The sequence below is a fragment of the Pseudorasbora parva genome, chromosome 12, assembly GCF_024679245.1.
Source record: "Pseudorasbora parva isolate DD20220531a chromosome 12, ASM2467924v1, whole genome shotgun sequence".
Classification (NCBI taxonomy): domain Eukaryota; kingdom Metazoa; phylum Chordata; class Actinopteri; order Cypriniformes; family Gobionidae; genus Pseudorasbora; species Pseudorasbora parva.
In genome coordinates, this window is record NC_090183.1 from 29,868,685 (window position 1) to 29,894,731 (window position 26,047).

The 26,047-nt window shown below is 37.1% G+C and overlaps 1 protein-coding gene across 1 annotated transcript in view; it reads right to left on the minus strand.

Moving 5' to 3' along the window:
• The window catches only part of ror1 (receptor tyrosine kinase-like orphan receptor 1), a 148,867-nt gene extending 131,258 nt beyond the window's left edge, over window positions 1-17,609 (minus strand). The window contains exon 1 of the mRNA XM_067458419.1: window positions 17,374-17,609. Coding sequence (XP_067314520.1) covers window positions 17,374-17,455 — 82 coding nt within the window. The 5' untranslated portion in view covers window positions 17,456-17,609. The remainder of the gene's footprint in view (window positions 1-17,373) is intronic.
• Between the last annotated feature and the right edge of the window lie 8,438 nt (window positions 17,610-26,047).

The following is a 26,047-nucleotide window of genomic DNA, read 5'->3' on the forward strand; positions in this document are numbered from 1 at the left end:
CACCCCCTCCCTCTCTCCTGTAGTTTTGTTCCCAGTCGCCCTGTTTTTCCCTCTATTTCCTTCAGAAGCAGCCCCTCGGGTCTTTTGTGCCCTTTTTCACTGGAGAGTTGCAGCTGCCTTCAATGTTCTGCAAATCTCCCTGTTTGCTTTCCTTGAAAACATGGCAGAGGTGGAATAATTGAATCCCATGGCTGAAGCCAGGGGATTCATAACGCTGAAGTTAGTACAGCGTGCCGTTTAATATGTCGATATGGTACTAAAAGCATGTGGCTTCCTTTCAAATACTTGTACAGTGAGGTGTGAAGCAAACCTCTGACTGAGAGGAAACAAGCAGTCAGACCTTTTCTAATGAAGCATGGCCCCGTATCTTTTGATAGTCTAAAAATAGGCCAATTCGTAGCCTTCTGGCTTACATGTTTGTCAAGTGATTGCTTATTCCAAATACTTTGCATTATAAATTAACAATGTTTACAGTTGCTACAGCCTATTATTATTATTATTCACAATTGTTTTAAATCACACAAAAATATCCATTTCATTGAGATTTTACACAAAAAAGTACATTGTCATCACTTCATTCCCATTTCATATTGTCCTTTTACCATGAGTCTGCAATGATAGTGATTTATAATTCGAAGAACAAAAAAGTAAAACTATTTATCATGCAAAACTCTGAACAGCATATGAGCTGTATAAACTGCCATCTACTTTCCTTGCATAGAAAAGAGCAGCTCGGTCATTCTGCTAAACTTCTCCTTTTGCGTTTCATGGAACAAAGAAAATAATACCAGACTGCACAACATGAGAGTGAATAAAGGGACATTTTTCCATAAAATTGCACGTTTTTTTCATGTAAACTTGAGTTAAAAGGGTGTGTTTTTGACCATGGTGCTGGCGCCTATTGCAGCTCCTCACACCGTTTAAGAACGCTACACACAAATTAGAAGCTAAACTTTTAAAAACACATCTCTAGACCTTGAGACTAGGGTTGCAAAGGGGCTGACATTTTCTGCTAAATTTACAGAAGCTTTCCAAAAGTTAATGAAAATTTCCAAAAAATCCTCAAAAGTTTCCTAAAATTCTGGAAAGTTTCTGGAAACTTTGCAACCTTGTCCTGCATCTTTAACCATAAAACCATGTTGTCTGTAAATGGCCTCAATGTGAATGAAAATGTATTTTACAGCAGTTGAGGTTAAGTAGTTCTCAACCTATTGAACTACCTACCAAGAGTCAAACAGATAGGTATTAACATCTGGTTATTTCATTATTTGGAGTAAAATGGTGCTGCTGGTGTGAAAAAGTGAAACCCTGCCAACCACAGACTGAGGGCAAAGCAAAAAGACCTTAAAATCTCCACTGTAATTTCTGCTTTGGTACAAGAAGCCCAACATTTCTCAAATAAAGTGCATATTTCCTTTCCAGAGGTAGAAAAGGTAGTAAAAGTGTATGTGGAAAAGCTGTCTGAGCATGAGAGAAACCAAAAAGAAGAAAAAAGGAAACATAGCCAAAAAGAAACAGAAGCACTCCGATCAGCCAATGCGATCACAGCCTTTTTGGGCACCATTTTGTATAATACTGTACTGCAGTCACTAATTTCTAACCGCTTATGTAACAAACGCCGATTAATCAAGATTATTGCTATTACAGGACCACAGCACATTAAAAAGTTCTTTTGGTTTCCATTCCAAGTTTTACAATTGATGTCTACATCTGTATTTCATCGTATTTCTTCCCTCAAAAAATATGCACTGAGATTAAAAGATAGAGATGAAGTTATCAGTATGCTGATAAGAACACATTTGTCATGCTCTATTAGTTATGCTTTGCTTATAACATCAAAGCTTCAAGCTTAACAAATGCTTTAAAAAGAGCTTTAGATGATACATTTCCCTCTACAATTTTTCAGTTCAGTCAAACTGATAGCAGATAGTTTTAAACTAACAAAACTTTATCTATGCTTTCTCCAAGTTTTCTATGCCTTCTTCAAGGCTCAAAAGAGCTGTGAAAAATGCTTCACATAGATTATTTTTGGCCTAGCTTCTTCAAAAAGAGGTGAAAATGGCTTTACCTTCTGAGAAATATCTCATCTCAAGCTGTGCTTGCCAGAAATTTCAGCCTTGTTATCTTAGTGTCTCTTTCGATGTTATTACGTCCTGTTAGTTTTGGAAAATGTTTCAATATAGGTGTAAATCTAAACTGAAAAACAACAATCACACACACTGAGAAATGCAAAGCACTGTCGGCATCATGCTTAATGTACGTATCACTCAGAGACTGAGGGCTGAGTGATGCGGAAAACAGTGTTCAAACCCGTGGACACGCTTCCAAATGCAGATGTTAAAGCCGAGTGGACAAGCTCTGGCAGAGAGCCACACAATTCTACTTGCTTACAGAACCCCTTTGGCCTGGTCTCTGGAAAGGAAAATGGACAATCAATTAGGAGGGAATTTTGGGGCAGCAGTGGCCGGTGTAAAGCCCTTGTGACATTACAGCTGGGAATATTTTCCAAATTTCTTTCCAGACTGTTTGAGGTGCTCGAAGACCAGAAGAGAATGCTTTGACTTTTTTTCTTGTGGAAAAGGAAGGTACATTACTAGAATACTTTATTGTAATTGGTCGATTACAGTAATCTGTGGTTACATTTTTTGTTTAATGAGTACTCTACTGTATATTTATCCATGGCAACCAGTCAAGTACACTGTGCTGGTTTCATGTCTCTCGTAGTTTCTTCTAACATAATAAAATAATATAAATTTATAAAATGTATTTGTATAGCCACACACACACACACACACACACACACACACACACACACACACACACACACACAGTGATGTCAACGGTAACATGTTAACGCATGTGACGATTTTTTTCTAGTTTAACAAGATGCAAATATTTAACACACTTAACACAGCTTTATTCTCTCATCCTTTGGTTAGCTTTACATGATATTATCAGTCTTATTCATAATGCTTTTAAAACACTAGAGCGTGACAAGTCAACAGAGAGCGCGCTGTTTGTGAACGACCTGTCTGTGACACACACACAACACACAGAAAGACTAATGCCGTAATTGAGTTGTCTTTCGCGCTTGAACAAACAATATACAGACAATTATGCCAAAATGTCAGTTTTGTTGAGTATCCTCATAAAATCAGTCTTAAATTAGTTAAATAAAGTCTAAAATGAACATAAAGAGTTGAAATCTGTGTCATGTGCCGCAGCGGCAGATCTTAAAATGACAGCAGCCACTAATGCTGTCTGTCATTAATGTTAATCAAAGGACAACGTTAACAGGAAAAAATACTCATATGCTCTTGACTAAAGAAGTAGCTTTAATAAGATTAATCTATATTTATCATTTATGCAGTGCAGACTGTTTGACAGCTATTCAATGTATGTATTTTCCTGTTAGACAGGTAGGAATGGCACACATATGACAACATTTATTATGGGTTTATGTGAGGATTGCTTTAAGTTAACTTAAAAGTTGTTACATTTTTAATAAAAAATATAGCTTTCAATTACACTGTAATGTTAAATGGCTATAATTAATGTTTAAAATTGGGGGGGAAATAATTTTAATCGAGACATCAAGCAGTATTAGTATCAATGTTACTGGCCTTCATTCATACAAAAAGATGCCAATAAGAATTTAAAATATACTGTCTTCATGAATTGTTTTTCGATTAATTTGGAGATTAACTGTGAAATTATTACATTCTAAAAAGTGTTTTTAATTGCAACTAATCATGATTAATCATATATCATATATCATATAATATATACATATATCATATAATATATATATATATATACACATACACACACACACACACACACACACACACACACCATTAATCCAGTTTTAAGTGTCACATGATCCTCCACAAATCATTGTGATATGCTGATTTGCTGATTAATAAACATTTCTGATTACTTTAAAAAAAAAAGGTGTGGTAACTGTGATACAAATTTTCTGGATTCTTTGATTAATAGAAAGTTCAAAGGAACAGCATTTATTTAAAATAGAAATCTTTTAGATTTCTTTACTGCCAATTTTGATCAATTGAATGTATCCTTGCTGAATAAAAGAAGGCAAACATCAAATGCAATCCATCCCCAGTGGTAGATGCAGGTGTTTACCACTACCTCGTAGACGGTAAAACTCGTAGTCAAGCACCAATTTGGACACCAGTGACTCACAGTCGCTTTGTTATTGCACGTATCTCAGCACACCATGAAACCGCTGCTAATTGCTTTCATATTACCAAGCATCCAGGCGATCTTGGGGTCCGTCCAAGACCACCTTCAAGATGAGAAACTGTGCGAGTTGTGCGTGCAACTTCCACTTTGAGGAGAGAAAATGTAGAGAAAGAGAAACTACAAGCATATTCATGGTTAGAGTTCTTTGCAGGGAAATAAAATAATAGACTCAGACGCAAAGTGTTGACAGCAGTAAAAATTGAAAGGGTATTTTATTGCCTTCTGAGGATGGATTAATGTCATAATCTTGGTGAAAGATTCAGTGACCTGCTTCAAGTGTAATATACACTACTGGAGCATAGAGTTTTCATTTCTCCACAAACCTGAGGGAGCTGCTGTCTAGATATTTTCAGTCAATAGGAGGAAGAGGAAAAAAAGATCTCTAACTTCCTTGCTTCTTCTGCTCTTACACTTACATATGTATGTTTACCCAAAATATAGTAGCAATCCAAACGCTTGTAGAGCAAAACGATTCTTTGCAACACTTGCCATTACTCAATTCAGTCTGTGACCTGAACATAAGTTTGGCAGAAAACCATCACAATCTATTACCATAAACAAATGAGGTGATGGCTGTTGCAGGGTATTAAAGGAATGGTTTAACCATTTCTTTGGAATGCTGCTCTTTTCCTTACAACGACAGTTCGTAGTGGCTACAGACTAGCGATGTGACGAGATATTCAAATGCATTATAATATTGTCTTGTTCTCACAAACCTAATATTGTGTATAGGTATAAAGTATATTGTCACACCCTTACTACAGACAAAAAAATAATAATTGGCTTCTTAAAGACATAAAAAAGCCAATTTTACTACAATACAAAACGGCAGTCGAAGAAACTGGAAAAATCAAAAGATCTACAATTACCAGGCAGAAAAAAAACTTTCATCTATCTCACTTTTTTCCCACTGGCAATTAAAGGCAAATAATAACAATAGACTTGTCTTACTAACTTTAGTGTTTGGACGAGCTATAAAACAGTAATGAATCAAACTAAATAAGCCTCCCATTTGAAATCGGCAGTCCAGCGGTGCATGTCAGAAATAATAACTCGAAATGTCGGTAATAGGCCTGTTCACCCCGTAAACTGGAGCCAAATTTCATGCCAGGCCACAGATCCCGCTGAAGTTTTACACATCTAATTACACACAACAGAGCAGCATGCATGTAAATAGATGTTTGTAGCTATCAACGATTTCAATAAATAACTTCAGGTCCATTTAATATGGAATTTTTGTGCAAAATAGCTGGGAATGTTTGCGCGAGTAATAGTCTAACTGTTGAGTCTTTGTGAAATGATCTGAACCGTCAGAATACTCCGCACAAAAAGGTAGATTTTGAATATACTTTATGTGCTAAATTTTCATTACATTTCATTTTGGAGCCATATAGTATCATAAAAATAAAAGTAGGAAGGATATGGAAGGAGAAGCAGAGAAAAAATGTTTAGTAAACCTGTTTGATTTAATCAAATAACATGAACTGACTTGTACGGGTGTAAAATGAGTGGAATAATAAAAGCTCTCTTTAGCTTCTGCTTTACTCACCGCTGCCCCCTTCACTTGACCTCATTCCTCTGTTTGGTTGAATAACTCGTCTGCCAGTTTCCTAGTCCAGTAAATCTCTTTTGTTGTGAAGTGGGCCGTATATCTAAAGCAATGAGGGCATTAAGTCCTCACATTTACTCCTGCTTCCTCTCTCTGCATGTCTTTGACCCTGCCGCTTTGCCTTCTTCACTTATTGAAGTAAGAGTTTGCAGTAGTTAGAGGCTGATTCATCAGTCAGGCCAATTAATCAGACAATATTTTGAGCATTTTAAGATAAACATTGAACATTTAAGTAAAGGATAATGCAATTTTTTTTCTAACATTAGAAAGTGACATTTAATATGTAGACAAATTGTATGTACATTTAATGTGTAAATTTAAAATGTAAAATACATTTTTATTTTGGTTTTGCCAAAATTGCCAAGCTCTATTATACTGGTATATCTATTGGTCATCAGCCACCCTACACCCTAAATAGTCTAATTGGCCCTCATTTATCAAAATTTACCAAATTTTCGGCGTACACCTGGCATACACCCAAAAACACGGTGACTTTGAGATTTATCAATATGGACATTGGCGTACGGCACGCTCAAATCCTACGCCAGCCAAGGAGGTGGTGTACGCACGTGTGTCCATGGGGTAAAATTAGGGCGTGGGGGAGGCAGAGACTTGAATTGCGCACAGCTTCATAAATCAGGCGGTGAGAGGAGTGTAAGCATAATCTTACGGCAACATATACGCCCGTTTCTACGCAAGATTGATAAATGAGGGCCAATGTCCATTAAAAAAAATTAAATCATATAAAAATAAATAATATAAATCGTTTACTATCGATTACTACTAATAATATAATCAATAATAATATAATATAACCCACACTTGTTTTATGTGTATAAATTTGCATATAGCACCTAGCCTGAATGATGATGTCACAAATGTCACAGAGAAACATGACATCAGGGCTCTCAACAGCTGAACATTATTTAGGTCTATGCCCAAAAATATAGAGAAAGGCTATAAAGCAGTGATGCGGTTAAAAAACATCCTAAAGGAAATGAAATAACTGTTAACGTGGAATTCTGAAAGAGCTAGTTCAAACAGGTAAACTCATTTTTCCCCTCAACGATATTTAATATTTTGATCCACCTCCGAGAGATTCCACCGGAGAAGACATTCCTACTGAATAAAATTTCCATCTAAGTGAGCCTTGATGAGATTCCTCTCTCCCACAGGCAAACACAGTGGAGCCACATGAGCGGAGCTGTATTTCATAAACATGAAAAATACATGTAGGCTACAGTACACTGTAGTTTGTGGGTAACTATGGTCAGTGCTTGTCATTGTTGAAGAAGTGACATAAGGAACAATAATAGTCAGAGGTGATGGACAGCCCTTTTTTTTTTTTTTTTTTTACTTGAGCCTTTGTATCATTAGACTCAAGGGGATTCGCAGATCTATGGGGTCAGTCTTCGAGAGCAGTTAAGACAGCAAAGGCTTCATAGTGTTCCCTCTTTGTGCACATAGCTGGGCAGAGGTCTCACAGGCTTCTGTGGCCTGTTTGGCTTCCAATCACAAAGCATTAGGGAAATGGAGATTTTTATTTCAGGATTCCATGGTCGGTGTGGTCAAGTAAGTAATTTCTGCTTTGCCACAGAGTAAGAGAGCTAAATGAATGAGTGAGAAGGAAATAGACAACAACTGAACCAAAGGAAAAAGAGATGCGGAGTGAATGAAGGAATTCACAAAGCCATTAATATAGGGCTAACAATAGGGCTAACAGTCTCTCCTAAGAAATAAAATATATATATATATATGTGTGTGTGTGTGTGTGTGTGTGTGTGTGTGTGTGTGTGTGTGTGTGTGTGTGTGTGTGTGTGTGTGTGTGTGTGTGTGTGTGTGTGTGTGTGTGTGCGTGTGTGTGTGTATTTTTACTATATACCTTATGGTGCAACATAATTTACATTCATATAAACATAAAAGTGAGTTTTTAGTAAAATGTTGGGGTAAAGTAGTGCATTACAAGTTTAGTTACATTTAGCACACTTTTTTCAAGTAACTCATAAATTACTTTTAATTTACAACATTTCTAAATCGTTTTTTTTTTTTTTTCAAATAAGTATTTCAAATAAGGATGTTGAAAATTGAAAATGAATAAAAACAGTCATATGCAAACTCAGAATATTCACAAACTTGCAATCATTAAATATGTTAAACAACTGCTAACCTTTTGATGATCCAAATAAAGCAACAATTACTTTAGGGACAAATAAATAAAACATTTTTTTAGACAAATACATAACCTTTGTCTTTCTGAAGTAAGTTATGTTTTTACCAATACTGAGAAAAAAAGTTACCTAACAAATTACTTTCCATAAAAAGTAACTAAGTAACACAGTTACTTTTTTAGGACGTAGTGCCATGTAAAATGTTATTTACTTTTAAAAGTAACGTTCCTCAACTGTCTACATTTCATAAAATATACATGTCGCTAAGGCAGCTATGCGCAGCTTTTCAGTGAAACACGGCTATGTGATCAGTAGTAAATGCCGCTTCATCTAAATGCACTGCAAGTTTGAGTCACTTAAATACTAACGTGCATTTGAAAAAGCAACAGGCGTCAAACATCTATCCAAACATGACTTGAAGAACTCAGATAAACAATATATTGTCTTAGTCGTGTGTTTATTAGTCATGTTTAATCAAAGCATTTCAATCATGCAGCCATACACATAGTAATATATGATTCACCAACTGAAGATTAAACAATGATGTATTAATTTAAAGGTGCAGTGTGTAGTATTTATGAGGATCTATTGACCCGAAATGCAATATAATATACATAACTGTGTTTTAAGTGGTGTATAAAGACCTTACTTAATGAACGGGTACTACGGCATCAAACAAGCCAGAGTTGCAGACAGCAAATAATATTATTTAAACAGAATATTTAATAAATAGAGGTTTATGAATAGAGAGGGGCTTACAAAACAAGAGAATGAGGATCTTTCAAATTCTTTTTATTTTGCATGAGGAGCTTTTCTGCGGCTGAAGACAGCTTGTTAAACCTAAATCACTTCAACAGGGCTAATCATCACAGTCTTGAGCATTTCTTACCCACAGGATCAATGTTTCGAGCAACTTACAATAATTACAATATAACAAAGGATCAAAAGAATTCAAAACATATTTAAAGAGCTTATAGGATCTCCTAAAGGGCAGGGAAAAAAATTTAATACTTGAAGCTTAATTTAGATGGAGAATGCCAAAAGATTAAGGCATGTTTGAATATTTCAAATGATTTCGAAATTAATATTTGGCCTGAAATGAACTGAATGCTGCAATGGAGAAATGTTACATTAACATTTTGTTGCAGTGTCTGAAACCCATAAAATGTAATTTCCTTAGATCTGGATGGCAGTTTTAACACCAGTGAGCGCATAGATATAAACACAACATATATACACACACACACACACACACACACACACACACACACACACACACACACACGTCTGGTTCACTATCTTCGTGGGATAGTGACCTCCATAGACGTAATGGTTTTTATACTGTACAAACCGTATTTTCTATCCCCCTACACTGCCCTTCCCCCCATCACAGGAAACATTCTGCATTTTTACTTTCTCAAAAAGCTCATCCTGTATGATTTATAAGCCTTTTGAAAATTGGGGACGGCTGGCTGGTTCCCACAATGTAGGTAATCTCAGGTTTTACTATCCTTATGGGGACATTTGGTCCCACAATGTAATATAAACAAGGGCACACACACACACACACACACACACACACACACACACACACACACACACACACACACACACACACACACACACACACACACAGTTAGCATAATAATTCTCCCATTTGGGTCAATCACAGTGCAAGAAGCATTCAATCATTTCAGCAAAGTCAGAAAACCACAGTCTGTGCAGGTCAGACAAAACACCCGTATAAAATATTTTTTTGTATACAGATTAAATACAGTTCTACAGATCATCACGATCTGTATCTGGATGCTTTGAGAAGACCCACTTCCCAAGCAGCTGATGTCAATATATTTGCATTTCTCCCTACAGACATTTTAATGTCCAAAGAGCATAGGGAAAATACAAGACCACTGATTTAAAGGAAACTCATTTAAATTAAAACGTTTAAAAGGGGGGTCTAATGCTATTTCATGCATTCTGATTTATTTACACTGTTAAAGATTTGGATTCTCATGCTAAGCATGGCCAAAACATTTTTGTTGGACGTCTGTGTCAAATAAATTCCTTCAGAATGTAGGAGGAGAATCCTGTATGAGGTCAAAAAGGGCAGAATTCCTTGTATGGGCTCTTCTCCCGAATGATAACGTGCGTACATTAACCAGAGCGAGAGCAGGAGCATGCCCATCAATGAGCGTAGCTCAGGTTATGGAAGCGGCGGCAGTGCTGTCATTTTGTTTTTAGTCCACGAAATCAACAATGTCACTAAAGGAGAGTGTTTTTGGTTGTAAAGGAAAGATAACATTGTTCAGCTTGCCAAATAACCCAGCGTTAAAGGGATACTCTACGGCTTTTTCATATGTTATTCCCTTAACTTCTGAGAGTACTTCGACTCGGCGCAGTAAAAAGTCACGCCTGAAAAATCCTCCCTCACATCTCCCCCTCCCTCTCTTATTTTTGTCAATAGGGGGGAGGGGGAAATGTGAGGGAGGATTTTTCAGTGGTGACTTTTTACTGCGCCGAGTAAAAGTACTCTCAGAAGTGCTATTCCGCCATACATTATAGTTCTCCTTTTAAACCCGCTTATAGAAATGCGCCACATTTTATTTTGTGTCACCATACTAGGTCGTTCAACTATTCGTGTAACTGTATTTAAATAGGGAAAACGTGGAGGTGTTTGGTCGCTTCTAACTTGATCTCTGTTTGGTACCATAGTGAATGAACTGGGCTTAGTGGGCTAAGCTACATGCTATCAGAATGTCACCGCGCGTCAGAGAGATTAAGTGCACGCACTGAGACGAGAGAGGTGTGTATCAACTCATCTTAGTTAAGGGAATAAACACTTTAATATGAAAAAGTGGTAGAGTTTACGGAAAAAGTGGAGTGGAAACAGCAATGGAGTTCTGCAAGTGTGTTTGTTTGTTCCCGGTCATGAGTGGAAACTGCAGGTGTTGAGTGTAGTGTTGTCACGATACCAAAATTATGACTTCGATACGATACCAGACTAAAATATCGATATATCGATACTAAATCGATACCACAGTAAAAAAATAAATAAGATAAGATGCTTAATATGACAACAGAACTTGTTATTATTCATTGTTATTTTTTACTAAAAATTGATGTGGCCAGCATGTTCCTTAAGGTTGGGCATCGTTTTGATTTGAACAATTATTGATCAATTGATCAATTACTATTAAAATTATCTCACAAATTTTTGCTATCTCAATGTATTTTTTACAACGGGGTAATTGTGTTGCAATAGCTTACACACAGCACAAGAAAGCTTGATTTCAAATGGTAAATTGAATTTAAAAAGACGACTAAACAGTAATAAAATAAGAACAAATAAACAGATTACAAACAATAGCACAAATAATGCAATAGAATAGAAGATACAAATTAAATAGACTGCTTTATTTTTTCAGGTAGGTCTAACATTCAGATAAGTAACTGAATAAAAAAATGCATAGTAATTACATTTAAAACAACATTGGATAATGTTCTTTTGTAAAAATTCAATAGCGTACAGATGAAACTATTAAAGTTACACAAGTTGATCAGTCAAGAGCAGTGTGATCGTTTGTCTTTTTGTAGTTTGAATAACAAATGACTGCGGTCCCTTTAAGACTAACGGACGCATGGATCCTGAACACGGTTGCTGTTACTCGTTCTTCCTGAACGGTTTGCGACTGTGTTTACGTTAATACTCTTCCAGATGTGCACTGATAATTCTTTGAGTGTATTTGACCAATAATAAGCTGGAAAAAGAAGCAAATGTTTGCACTTATCATGTCAGAGGCAGCTTTATCACGGTAGGCTATGTGTGTGTGTGCGCTTCAGATGTGAGCACGAAATCTGCGGGGATTAGTCGAATTAATTTATGTGCAATCCCGCGCGAAATTCAGACCGATCACACACTAACACTAACACACTGTCATGAGGAAAAAGTCCAGCAGAACGCGTGTTCGCCGTGCTCAGAGGTTAACCGGGCTGAGTGAGAATATGCCAGTGTGTGTCAACTCGCTGACGGTCAGAGAGGAGAGCGCAACTGGTATCGATACTGTAAAAACTGAGAATCGTATCGTTTCAGATATTCCAGTATCGATATATATCGAAATATCAATATTTTTGACAACACCTGTTGAGTGAAGCTGCATCAAATGTCTGTTTTGTTGGCATTCTACATTAAAAAGAAGTGCATATAATGTAAACAAAATGAACGTATAGTAATCAAAAGTTATCCAGGGATAATGCCATGATATATTGTGTTTATTGAGTTTGGCTGTTTTCGGAAAGAATCGGTACAGCGTAACTGTGTTTTCTTTTTGAGACTCTTTGGAGATATGAATGATGCAATACTATAACTGTACATAACTGTGTGTTATGTACCCTTTGGGAGGGTGAAACAGACAATCTCATGTCAATCTTGAGTACCTATAGAGTAGTATTGCATCCTTCATATCTCAGAAAAGTCTTTAGTTTTATTATATTTATAAAAGAAAGATAGGCTGTACCGAGTCTTTCTGGGGAAAAAAACGAGTGGCTGGTGGCGTATCGTTTGGGTGGAGCTAAATAATGTGTTGAGAGCGTCTGTAATCTGTTACGTCCTTAAATGTGGAAAAACGTTATCCTAAATAAACCATGGAGATCAATCAGACAGAATCAGATCTAGAGGCTGAAATTGAACAGTAGGAGAAGAAGCAACGCCGACTACGGCAGGACGTGGTATGTTCTGTAAATGTAATGTATACTTGCTTTACTTATCAGCTTGTCATGCGCGAGTTTTAGAACATTTGTGTGTGTTTACTCATGGTTTGAGGACATAATAAGGTGTATGGACTATTGTATGCGATTTAATGTTAGAAGTAGACAGCGGAGCGGTTTTGCACGTCAGACTAGTACATAGAAAAACAATGGAATAGTAGCGCATTTGAATGAACGAGACGATAGCTAACAACACAAAGACAATTAAAGCAGTTTTACTTACTGCTTGCTTCCAACACACGACCGGGAACATTAATCGCTGGGACTGCTCCATCTTTCAGCATTATACGAGCTACAAATCCAGAATTGAACTAGTCCTTGTTTATTAACCATCGTCGTCGTAATGCAGGGAACAAACAAAAACACTTGCACAACTTCGTTGCTGCTCCACAAAAACAAACTCCATCCACTGTCCCACTAACACTGCTTCTTTTGGAAGCTGTGCAGGGTTGTCTTGCCCTGACAACCAAAAACGCATATCTTTGGTGACATTGTTGGTTTCGTGAAGTCCTGTGACTGCACTGCGCAGCCGGAGAGCGCTTGAGAAACTGGAAGGAGTCTTTTATAAACGTTGTCCAAGTTTAGCATGGGAATCCAAGTCTTAAACAGTGTAAAAAGCTAAGTATGCACCCCTCCACACACACACATTTTGAAGGCCCAAAGTGTCCTGAAATAAAAAAATGAATTCCTTTACGCCTTTTTCGTTCCATTTAGAACAGCATGGGTAAACTCCAGAACTGTTGCCAGAGCTGAGCTGTCCATCACGCTATGTGAAAACTCAGAACTTCTATTCGGATCTCAGCGTTCAAGTGCTAGGTACGGAGCAGCTAAGGACCAGCAACTAAAAAAACATGCATAAATCCAACAGCTTGATTAGACTTAAACCCCATAGCCAATGCCAAAAAAATCCTTTACAAATTACCTGAGTATGTGGTGCCTGAGTATAGCAGCATTTAACACCTAAAAGATGTTTTTCATAATAAGCCAAGCTTACTAACACCCACTTCCATCACTCAGAGTACTACTGCAATTTCAGAGCCAGATTTTGATTACCAAGCCACATTATTTAGGCAGAAAAAAATGTTCCAAGAGTGACAGCGAGACCGAATTATGAATGTACAAAGCTCTCCTCAGAGATAGAAACCTGACGCTGTCAAGACCAGCACTGTGTGAAGGAAAAGACAGAAATCTCCCAGATGACTGATACTTTGCACATATATTTTCATTTTTTAAGCAAATATCAATCTCCTACTGAACAGGCAGTAAAGGTTAGGTATTTATGAGCTCACTGGGAGTGTGGCAGGTACAAAGGCCCAACTGTGGGCGGCAAGAAATTTGCCAGTCTTTATGCATTGAGGGTTAGTTGAGTCCTTAATACAACGTAAACAGGCTTTAGAGCTTTACTTTCCGACACATTTACAGCTAAAATTAAAAAGCCATGTTTCATCATGCCCTCTAAAAAGTGAAATGTAGCATATCCTGGCACATAACATTGGGCAGGCCAGGGAAAGTAATTATTTGATAAGTGTTGGCAGACGTCTGATCTCTCAGATAATCGTGGCAGCTCATTTCCTATTATATTCATTGCAGACCTTTTGGCCTGTGATTTATATTAGCATTAGCATTTTTCAGGCAATGGACCAGAAAGACCAAGAGAAAGGTGGGTAAGACTTATCTAAATGTATCCATAATGCAATATGCTGCCACAAGATATATTAAGATCAAGATTAATAAGTACTGACAAAAATAAATATGATATTGTGGCCAGATGTTGGCATCCGTTTTAGATGATGAAGTTTAAAATATGCCATGACCATGAAAATAATAAATAAAGTATTATTTATATATACAATATTTTCCATTTCCAAAAAGTATAGCGACCTGCCACATAGCCTATATTGATATTAAACAAATATGCATTACTCTCATGCCATTTCATATTTTTATCAAGATAACAAGATTTGAAAACAATTGAATAAATGAATAAATTATTTTTTAGAAGTTACAATCAAGGCATGTAGGACTTTTTTTTACATAACATTATAGATGAAAAAAAACAATGATTCCAACAATGTTTCACAAAGCAGGTTGCAAAAACACTTTTATCGCCAGTTTATAATGATACTCTACATTACTGTGATGTCACTGAAGCTGGATAATGAAATTGAACAGCTATAAACTCTGCCAGCTGCTCTACCACAAACCCAAACATAGTGACACGGACTAAGAGCTTGTATCACACCATCACTAAAGAAGACAAGTGAAAATACACAGATTATTGTCCGAGCTCACATGCAAGACCTAAACATCCAGCTCGGATAGAAGACTTACACAAAGCATAGGGTAATAGAGAGCCATTAATCAACGTGTTAAAATGGCTGGTAGGCCATATAATTCTCCCCGCATTCTGTTTATTAAACAAGAATTTAATCCAGCCAACATTCAGCATTTAGTAATAAAAGATGAAATGCAAGGTAACTTCTTGTATTTGACACCTCAGATACAAAGATTTATAACTCTGCAGAAAGAGCAGAGAGAAGTTTACAACCTGTGATACAATATACACAAGCAACACGGAGATTTATAAAGCCCGCTTCCAACAAAAAACGGATGGTTCACTAGGGTTGCGTCAGTTTTACAAAGTTAGAACATGTGGTTGAACGGGCATTCCTTCAACATCTCTGAAGGGTTTTTTTAAAGACGGGAGCCTTGATGCTTGAGTAACCATACTGTACACTTGAAGACCAGATAAAACCAATGAGTTTCACTACGACAAGTCAAATCTTCCCTCATAGGCTTTTCTTGAAGGTAAAATGGCTTTTGTGTCAACATTCAGTCTGGCAGTATAATGCACTGAGTTCCACCCCAGTGATTTATAATCTACCGACTATTATTAAAACCAAAGACTGGATCACGGAAGCCGTCTGTTTCCATTTTGCCCACCGCTCCAAAAAATATGACATAGCTAGATATATGTAGCGGGGTGTCTATAAAACTCCATCTGAAAAGGTTTACATTTTGTGACAAAATATCCATGGATACTATCTAGAACAGATGGGAGAACACTATTGCATCTTTATAGACAAGGTGAAGCAAGCCACATATTGACAGAAAACTCATCCGTCAGCTAAAAGGTCAAACTAAATTCATGCCAAAACATAAAATGGAGTAAAGTACAGACATCATGGCACACAATGAAGCAGGAATCTGGGAAAAAATCTGTCCAAGCCACAACACTCACTGCTTTAAGTTATAAATGATGAGCAACTGTTAAGATTCCCCGCCGACAACTCAATGCAGAAAGCTTTGCATGTCAAGGGAAAAAAGGCACTCTATAACATTAAATTCAGAGTAACCCAAGATATATTACTTGATTAGCTAGCAGGTTGTTGTTTTGCCAGTAACATTTGTCATACATGCTGATATAGCGACTGTAGTATTCACTCCCTATAGTATAACTTAACCTAAAAATTCAATTGAAATGACCATTCATGCTTAGATTGAAAACATCCTCATCACTTCAGATTTTTTCTTCTTCCTTGGATTAATCCTGTGCAATATATTTATAAAATATGATCTCTGTATTATCCATTTAATAATAGTAAATAAAAGAGGTGATAAAATAATGCATATCACCGAGCCTAATACTGCTTTCGCACATCTATGTACACTCATTAATATTAAAAACAATGTAGTTATTATTATAATAATATTACCTTAAACAAAATCAGGTCACACTTAATTTTACAGTATCCACGGTGCATATATATGGGTCCACTGACATACATACAATATACTCTAATTATTTTGTGTAGCTGCTTGTACTTAAATACTGGTGTTGTTCTTCAATTACTACTGAAGTAATCATAATAGTAACATCCAATATATGTATCACTACGCAAAAGCGTACGGCTACATCCAAGTTGCTCTTTGGTGTTCTTAGACTAGAAAATACTGAAAACTAGAAAATAATGATAAGTTAATAGAAGTTAATGTACCTTTAGGCCTTTACTCAGTATAATTGGATGCTATCTCATGTCTTAAGTGCTATTCTAAGGCAAATGAAGCAGCTCAGGCCGTACAAAGAGACTCCAGCTGAGAGCTTAAGACTGTCACTCTCTCAATCAGTGCACTTGAAGAGCTCTATTGTCATTCCAATGGGATAAAATGTGTTTAGATAGCCCTTTGGCAACCTAAGTCAATAGGTAAACAAAAACACCACGAAGACAGAAATGACACTAACTAGTTAGCCTACAAGATATTTTTGATTCATAAATGAAATTTTAAATATCATTTAAAAGCTGTATCATCACATAGCCTATGCAAGTGCAAATCAAAATGCTGCCTTCTTGTTTTCTTGCTAACTTAAAAGATAACATTTTGCAATTTTGTATCTTTAACGTGGGCATCGTAGTGTAATTTGAGACACTGTTTCCTGAAATGATTTCTAATAATAACAGATTTTTTTCGACTGCTCAGAATTATTTTCTGTGAACTAAACTAACTAAAATAATTGCAACTCGATTATGAACACGGTAGAGTAAATGCATGAGTTTGATCGCCTACCGCAGATGACTACGAGCAACACGGTGATCAGTGTGAAGTTGCGCTGGCATCCGTGCGGCTCTTTCACTGTTCCTCTGCTCATTTCTTCTGCCTCTCAGCGCTCTTACATCCACCGCAAGTTCTTCTCACAGGTCAGTGTTATAGCTGGAGAATGCAGAGCTTTTCTGGACTTCACTGAGCCTCGGATGTCCGCAGAGGTGTAATGCTGTAGGCGGATGGTCCTCTGCTCTGCTCTCTCCTTCTCTCGCTCCTGTTTGGAGTTTGAAATTTCTTCTGCCCTTTCAAAAAGTTTTCACTTTCCACTCAAGTCAGAGTACATGTGCTGCCCAAAAGTGTGTTTGGCGCCACCTGCTGTTTAAGTATAGGACTGTTAGGAGAAAAAAATGTGGGAATATGAAATTGTTGACGCTGTTGGAATTGGGTTTGCCAACATGAAGTTATAAAACGAACTCAATGCTTACAAATTAATTAACTAAAATTTACTCAAGAGTTATAATTGACTAAAATCTCATTCAGTTAGCTAGCAACAGCGCGTTGTAAGTATAACTTTTTTGTGCAATATTTGTAAAAACCTTAACATTTTTGTAACCAATTTAATGCATATTCAGCCTTAAACACCAATTGTATCGATTCTTCGTCTAAATGGTAAGTTAACCCCCAAAACTATAGCATAGCCTACTCTGATGATTCACATTTTTTCATGACAGTGGACATTAATAACAACTACCCTTATCATCTTGCTCAAAACGCACATAAAATAACATAATTTTAGCATTTACTCATTCTATTGCCTTAAAAAGCATGCTGGGAACTAATTTCAACCTAATGCTAATTCAAACATTAATTATTTATGCAGCCTATCTAAAACCAATTCAGTTCTATTTCACAATTTTGTTTAAGAAAATGTTTAAGAGTTGTGTTGCATTTGCTCATTTGTGCAACAGACAACTATCAAATGATTTTAATAATAATTAATAATAAAAAGAAATTGGATAAATAAAGGATACATAGTTTAGACATCAAAAGACCAAACAAAGGATTTTTTTTCCAATTTACAGTTTTACTTTTCAAAGGCTTGTACATTTTTTAAATAATTAAGTATATTTTAGAATGCTGTTTAAAAAGACGTAAACTAGTAATAAGCATTTTAATATTTAATATTTACTTTTTAATTACTTTAGTAAAAATAAAAATAAATTATAATTTAATACTAATTTTATCTAGGTCTAGGTTTATTAGTTATAATATTAATATTATCTAGGTCTACTCAGAAAGTTAAGGAATTTTAATACGGATAGGAGGACCCTGACCATGGTGTGCTGATCAATGACTGAAAGCATTAAATTGTTTTGTAGTATGGTACTGTTTAACAGTAAAAATGAAACAGAAAAGTGAATTAATAAGTAATCAAGGAAGCCGAGATCACAGGCCAGAAAACAGAATACATTGCAGGGTTTGTTTTGAAATTTCATGAAAAAAGCAACACAATCTCATGGTAATGCGTATCAATAGAGTGCGGAATCTTGTGGAATAGATACGGCAAAATGAGTTTTGGCGTGCAAATGCTACGCAGTTTTTCGTGTGCATATGCGCACTTTATGGCATGCATATGACACGCTCTTGGGTAGGATTAGGGAGGTGGGGTGGGGGGTTCGTATGTATAATACGCCATAAAGTGCGTACCATATGCACGCCAAAACTCATTTTGATATACATTCCACGAGCTTGCACACTCGTACTATTTATACGCATTTTCTTGAGATATTCAGACGAGACTCATCCCCTTCACTCCTGCTTTGATTCCCTCCCTTCGGGGATATATAAGAAACATATATAAAAGATCAGTTGCTCCTTTGGGATTTTAAACCAAATTCTTAACTTATATATCTGTTTTACATTGTTCATATACACTCACCTAAAGGATTATTAGGAACACCACACTAATACTATGTTTAATTATACGTGGCTTTTATTCAACAAGGTGCTGAAAGCCTTCTTTAGAAATATTGGCCCATATTGATAGGATAGCATCTTGCAGTTGATGGAGATTTGTGGGATGCACATCCAGGGCACGAAGCTCCCGTTCCACCACAACCCAAAGATGCTCTATTAGGTTGTCATGTTCAAGAAACCAATTTGAAATTATTTGAGCTTTGTGACATGGTGCATTATCCTGCTGGAAGTAGCCATCAGAGGATGGGTACATGGTGGTCATAAAGGGATGGACATGGTCAGAAACAATGCTCAGGTAGGCCCTGGCATTTTAACAATGCCTAATTGGCACTAAGGGGCCTAAAGCGTGCCAAGAAAACATCCCCCACACCATTACACCACCACCACCAGCCTGCACAGTGGTGACAAGGCATGATGGATCCATGTTCTCATTCTGTTTAGGCCATATTCTGATTCTACCATCTGAATGTCTCAACAGAAATCGAGACTCATCAGACCAGGCAACATTTTTTCAGTCTTCAACTGTCCAATTTTGGTTAGCTTGTGCAAATTGTAGCCTCTTTTTCCTATTTGTAGAGGAGATGAGTGGTACCCGGTGGGGTCTTCTGCTGTTGTAGCCCATCCGCCTCAAGGTTGTGTGTGTTGTGGCTTCACAAATGCTTTGCTGCATACCTTGGTTGTAACGAGTGGTTATTTCAGTCAAAGTTGCTCTTCTATCAGCTTGAATCAGTCAGCCCATTCTCCTCTGACCTCTAGCATCAAGGCATTGTCGCCCACAGGACTGCCACATACTGGATGTTTTTCCCTTTTTACACCATTCTTTGTAAACCCTAGAAATGGTTGTGTGTGAAAATCCCAGTAACTGAGCAGATTGTGAAATACTCAGACCGGCCCCTCTGGCACCAACAACCATGCCACGCTCATTGCTTAAATCACCTTTCTTTCTCATTCTAAAATTCCGTTTGGAATTCAGGAGATTGTCTTGACCAGGACAACACTCCTAAATGCATTGAAGCAATTGCAACGTGATTGGTTGATTAGATAATGGCATTAATGAGAAATTGAACAGGTGTTCCTAATAATCCTTTAGGTGAGTGTATGTGTATATGTAAGTATATTTATAAAGTTGTTAAAATAAGATGTCTATTTCTATGACAGTGTCAATGATTAATTCTGTTTGGTGAAAATCTGAACGGACAAAAAAATTAATAAAGTGATTCCAACCCACACACCATGTTTTTCTGAATATGAGCAGTAACATATACAACAGCCTATATTTCATATAGTGACATCTAAAATAAAGAGGATGCATAAAAAGATATAATGACAGACTCAAATTTTATGTTAACAATGGTCATTTTAATGGTCAGTTCATATAGTACATGGTACAATGTTAAAAATAAAGAAGTTCTCTAAAGAACTTTTCTGTAAACAGTTATAAAACAACCATTTTTTTTCTAAATATGAATAGCATTTTTCCACTCTTAAGAACCTTTTGTGTGATGTACATATTTCATTGATTTGACAGGTTCTTCATAACCATCAATATCAGTAAATAAACGTTATTTTTGTGTAGTTTGCTCATGTCAGTTTGCAATAGGCCTATCCTATTACTCTTTAAGGTCCGTAACTGTCAGTTGATCACCTTTGATGGAAAGTCTTGTCTCTGTAATGACTCGACGTGCTGCTGTTTCAGGTCTGTGGAGACTAGACAGAGAATGGTAGCAATTTTACAAGCCAAGGGTCTTGCATCCTGACCTGTTTCTGTTCATTTATGTTATATCAGTGGATGACAGGAAAAGAAAGACATTCCCCTTTTGAAGTGATGGGCTGGGTTGACTCTCCAGACCCAGAGTTCATTCCTCATTTCCTCTGGTGACGTCAGCTCTCTGACACACACAAACGGCAGGCTGCGATCAAAGCCCAGTCAAAGACGCACTCCTGGAGATCTAATGTGAGCTCACATGCTGGGAGGAGATGCTGATTGGTGGGGATGGAGGAGGGAGGGGAGTCAAGCTGCTTTCATGGGAGGTTTTTGGTGGAATGAATTATGAAGGAAGGGAAACTAATGTTAAGAATCATGCACATTACTATGAGATTTTGACAACATAGAAAAGCTGTGAAGATTCATAAAGCAACATGACAATTTAGTTTTGTTGTCATCTACAGTCAAGCGTCTCAGCCCTAAGCTCAGTTTTCAAAGAAAAGCGGTACCTTTTCTTCAGTGTGATTGCATCTAATATTAAACATTTGGAAACCATTATCTGCTGAGCAGCAAAGCAGCTGAAATATTTTTGACATGGGGCTGTTTTTCTTTCCGATGTCTATCTGTTTTATTTTCCCAAAGTAAAATAAGATTATTAAAATTGCAACCATGCATAGCGAAACTCATCTAATTGTAATGAGCAGGGGGATTGAGGGTTATGCGACCCGCTTTGAAAGTCCATCCCCTTGGCCGTTCTCCACACACACACAGCGGATCTCTTCAGAATGGACCTTCTGTTCTGAACCTTAAATGAAATAATCTATGAAGTTACCAAGGTTTGTAGCTAATGGGAATAAAACCACTTGAATTACAAATGAGAAGCTACTACTGATCTTCCTACTGAACTTCCCCAGTTCCTCATGACTATCAGTAAGTCTCTTAAAATAATAGATAATTTTACCTTTTTATGACAAGCCAAGTTGCCATGCATTGAGAGACTTTGAATGAATAATTTTTAATACAGTGGCTGAGAGCTCAACAAGCTGCAACTGAGGACGCGAATCCAATGTTAGCTTCACTTCCTGTCTGCTGAGATACCTTCATCTGATCGATTTTTGAAGGCAGCATAGATGTATCCTTTACTGTCTTTGATATCCCACAATCCTATGCGTTCCATTCTGTGACAGTTGACAAATGATGGCAGATTACAGTCATACAACACACATTCATACTATATAGAATGTCTTTTTTAGTGGTTGCGAAGTAATGACTTATTAAAAATAAATACCTACTCAAGAGAGTATGAGATTTCGGCCATACTTTAACATACATTCAGACTGAATATAAATAGACCACTTTAGTTAGGGATTGCTTTAAGGATGTGAAGAGACTTTCAACCATGCAGCCAAAAATATTTTTGGAACAAATCACCTACACTGCCTTTAATTTGCAGGTGTTATTTCATTTTATTTATTTGCATATTCTGTTCACTTCAGTTGATCTCTCTTTTCCAACATACTTCTACCTTCAAAAATGTTAGACGTGTTTTTTTTTTTTTTTAAATAATGATGAAAGTGTACTCATGATTTCAAGGAAAATGTGGTGTAAGGCTTGATGGTTAAAGTCATCAACAGTAAACTTTTCATGAAAAATGCATCTCATTTTTTACAACTATAATTAAATGGCACTTGTTTTAACAAAATTGGCAACGTTTTCTTTATTGTGTACATTAATCAACCTATAAAATGAATGTCTTTAGAATTGGAAAAAAATAATTAAATTCTGTTTTGTCATGCATTTGTTCCACCCAAATAACGGCATTGTTGGTGACTTCATTTTTGGTAAAATATGATGTTTGCCTGGTGAGACATTTTTTAGTGGAGTTCAAGATGTGCTGTGATGCTGACCTCATTCTCACGAAGGTCTGTAAATGACATCTATTAGATCTGACCCAGGATCAGTTTCAAAGGGCTTATTTTGATCCAAGAATGACACAGAATCAATGGGCATACCAACATTCATTGACGTCAACTAGATTTGTGCTACTAGCATGCAAAGAGCATCAAGGCAAGGTGATGGTCACAAAACTCATTTAGTGTGACAGAAATAGGGCACATAGAGAGGATTATTTAAATTCTTTGGGTGGGTGGTCTCTCATTAAGGTTTTTCAGTCTTTCAGCTTCTGATAGCAATTTTATTTTGTGCAAGGGGTTATGTTTGATCATATGGAAGTAGGGTCAGCAAGAATTAGACAGCAAGTGACATACATGTTATTCAAACATATTCATGTGTGTGTATGTTTCGGGAAGAGGTGGGGTGTGAGGGTTCAAAAAGGAAAATGAAAGATACGTAGAGAGTGCCAACATGACCCTGTTGCCGTATTTATTTTGCCTGGCTTTAGGAATGATTACTTAGACTCGATCATGCTGATCTTTGCCCACATGACCTGCTGACAACGATTGCATCTCAGCATATTCCATAAGGCTTTATCCCGGGCCCAATAAAATAAACAATATGGAGCAATACACTGTTGTTGTAAGGTCAAGAGGTCATCTCTCGCTCTCTGTCCTTTGTGTTATTAGATTTACATGGTAATTGATATCATAGCATAGCTGGATGACAGAGAGGAAAAGAATGCAGAAAAGACTGACACGCCACACTGAGATAATATGTGTGAACTAATATTTTGGAATATTTCAATTTCCTTGGGTTAATCTGTCATGCATCATCAAGTAAATAACTGGAATGAAAACTTGATGTAGGTTTATTTTCATTGAGTAAACTGTGCATGGGGAACTGTGTGAACTTTGGAAAACAATCAGATTCTTTCTCTGCAGAGAACAAACATGCTGCTTCTGGACATATTCACTGACATACAAAATTTGGGGGTTAGTAGTTTAAGATTATTTTCTTTCTTTCAGAAAATCTATTCAGCAAAGATGCATTAAATATTTATAATGTAGGCCTATATAAAATAAATATAATGTTACTGATGATTTTTATTAATAAAAATAAATGGTCTTTCAAAAAAAAAAAAAAAATTAGGCTACATTAAAAGTTCTGATAATAACAAGAAATGTTTCTTGAGCCCCAAATCATGACGTTGAGGACGTCCTCTTGACCGATGGCCATGTGTTGGTTCCCATAGCACCAGCTTGCTGGCTGGCAGCTCTGCAGGACATTGCCGAAGGCATCGAGAGCTGCCAGCCAGCAAGCTGGTGCTATGGGAACCAACACATGGCCATTGGTCAAGAGGACGTCCCACGCTAACAAACGTGGACATACTCAAGAGGGATGCAGTAGCCCCGAGCACCAATGAACTGGCCAGATGCATGGAGAATCGGGATGACTGGAGGCAACGATGGAAGGCGCGTCTGAGGACGACCTAGAGAGAAATCAGCATATTCGAATGATTTCTGAAGGATATGTGACACTGAAGACTTGAGTAATCATGCTGAAAATTCAGTTATTAGGAGCCGAGCACCGATGGTGTGAGGCATGTTTAGCATAGTTTCAAGCTAAACATGATTGAAAACATATCAAACTTTGCACTTGCGTCAGAATTGGTGAACATTTACATCAGATATGGGTTGCAGAATTAGGCATGACAAATTGCCTTATTAGTGCCACCTACAAAAAATTCAATAGAGTGCTGTTCACTCTGTTTCACATACACTTATGAAAGTCAGTACACACAACCCAATAAGTACACAAAAAAAATCTGAAAACCCAACGGGAAGTGAGATATGTTGAATTTTCTCTGTGAAACTGTTGCAGTTTTAGCCATATCCAGACGTTGTAATTTAACAAACTCCTGCTAGAGATTTAGGGTGCTTTCACACTTGGTTCGATTGCCTGGACCGAACCCGAGTTCGATTGCTCCTCCCTCCCCCTGCCCCTGCTGGACTGTGTTCATATTATATATATTTTTTAATAACCAAAGCGTCAGTACATTATGGGACTTGCTTATCTGCCGCGAAGATTGCTTATCACCCAAGTTTGGAAGACCGCATGCACATCGTCCAAACGAACCGAACTCTGACATCAATCGAACCTATGTGTGCACCAAAAGTGCTAGTGTGAAAGCACCCATAACCAGATCAACATCATATTTGCACAGTCTTATCTTAAAGCTACACTGTGTAACTTTTTTAGTTTAATCTTAGCTAAAATCACTTAGTTCTTTCAAAAATATATGTGCTCATTAATGTATATTTACTTCTTTCAAGTAATAATGCATTCTCGTAATTTTATAATATACCATTGAAAATACATACGTGTTGAGGGTTCGGATGGCGGTCGCCATGTTGCTCCTCCATCTTGAAAGTACATTTGCCAAAGAGGGACATACCCGTAAATTCAAGCTTCGCTTTTCGCGTTTTTACACTCGATGGCACCGTGTCGAATGTGAAGAGCAGGATTGCTTGAGGCTGCTATATGATGATGGAGGATCACTCTTAAGCCCCTTTCACACTGCACGTCAGATCCGCAATATTCCCGGATCATTGCCGGGTCGCCTTCTGTGTGAAAGCAACCAAGTCCCGGAATTGATTACCGAATTCAACCCGGGTCGGGGACCTAGTAACATTGCGGAATATGTATCAGAGTCGCCAAGGAAGCGGAAAAGAGAATTAAGACGGCAACGCAACGGGCAAATCAACAAGACAAAAGTAAATATTGGAGTGGCCTTTCCAAGATGGAAAGAGCTCATGAGGAGCAACGATTTTAAAAAGAACGCCGACGTGGCCTGCTTTCTTCTCGACAGGTAATATTAATTCAGCCAATTTGTGTATATTGGAAGTTTTATTGTTGCTTGGCTAATTATATCATGGCGTGCTGTGCATAACACTAGAACGACGTCTAGGATAGTTTTCCTCGCATCAATGATGAAAAAGTATTGTTTACCTTATAACATAAATCCGTGTTTTATGACGGATAACATGAGATTAATATTTTAATTGCATTATAATTTGTTTGCCTTACGCTAGTGGTGTTGTACAATATACAGAATAACGA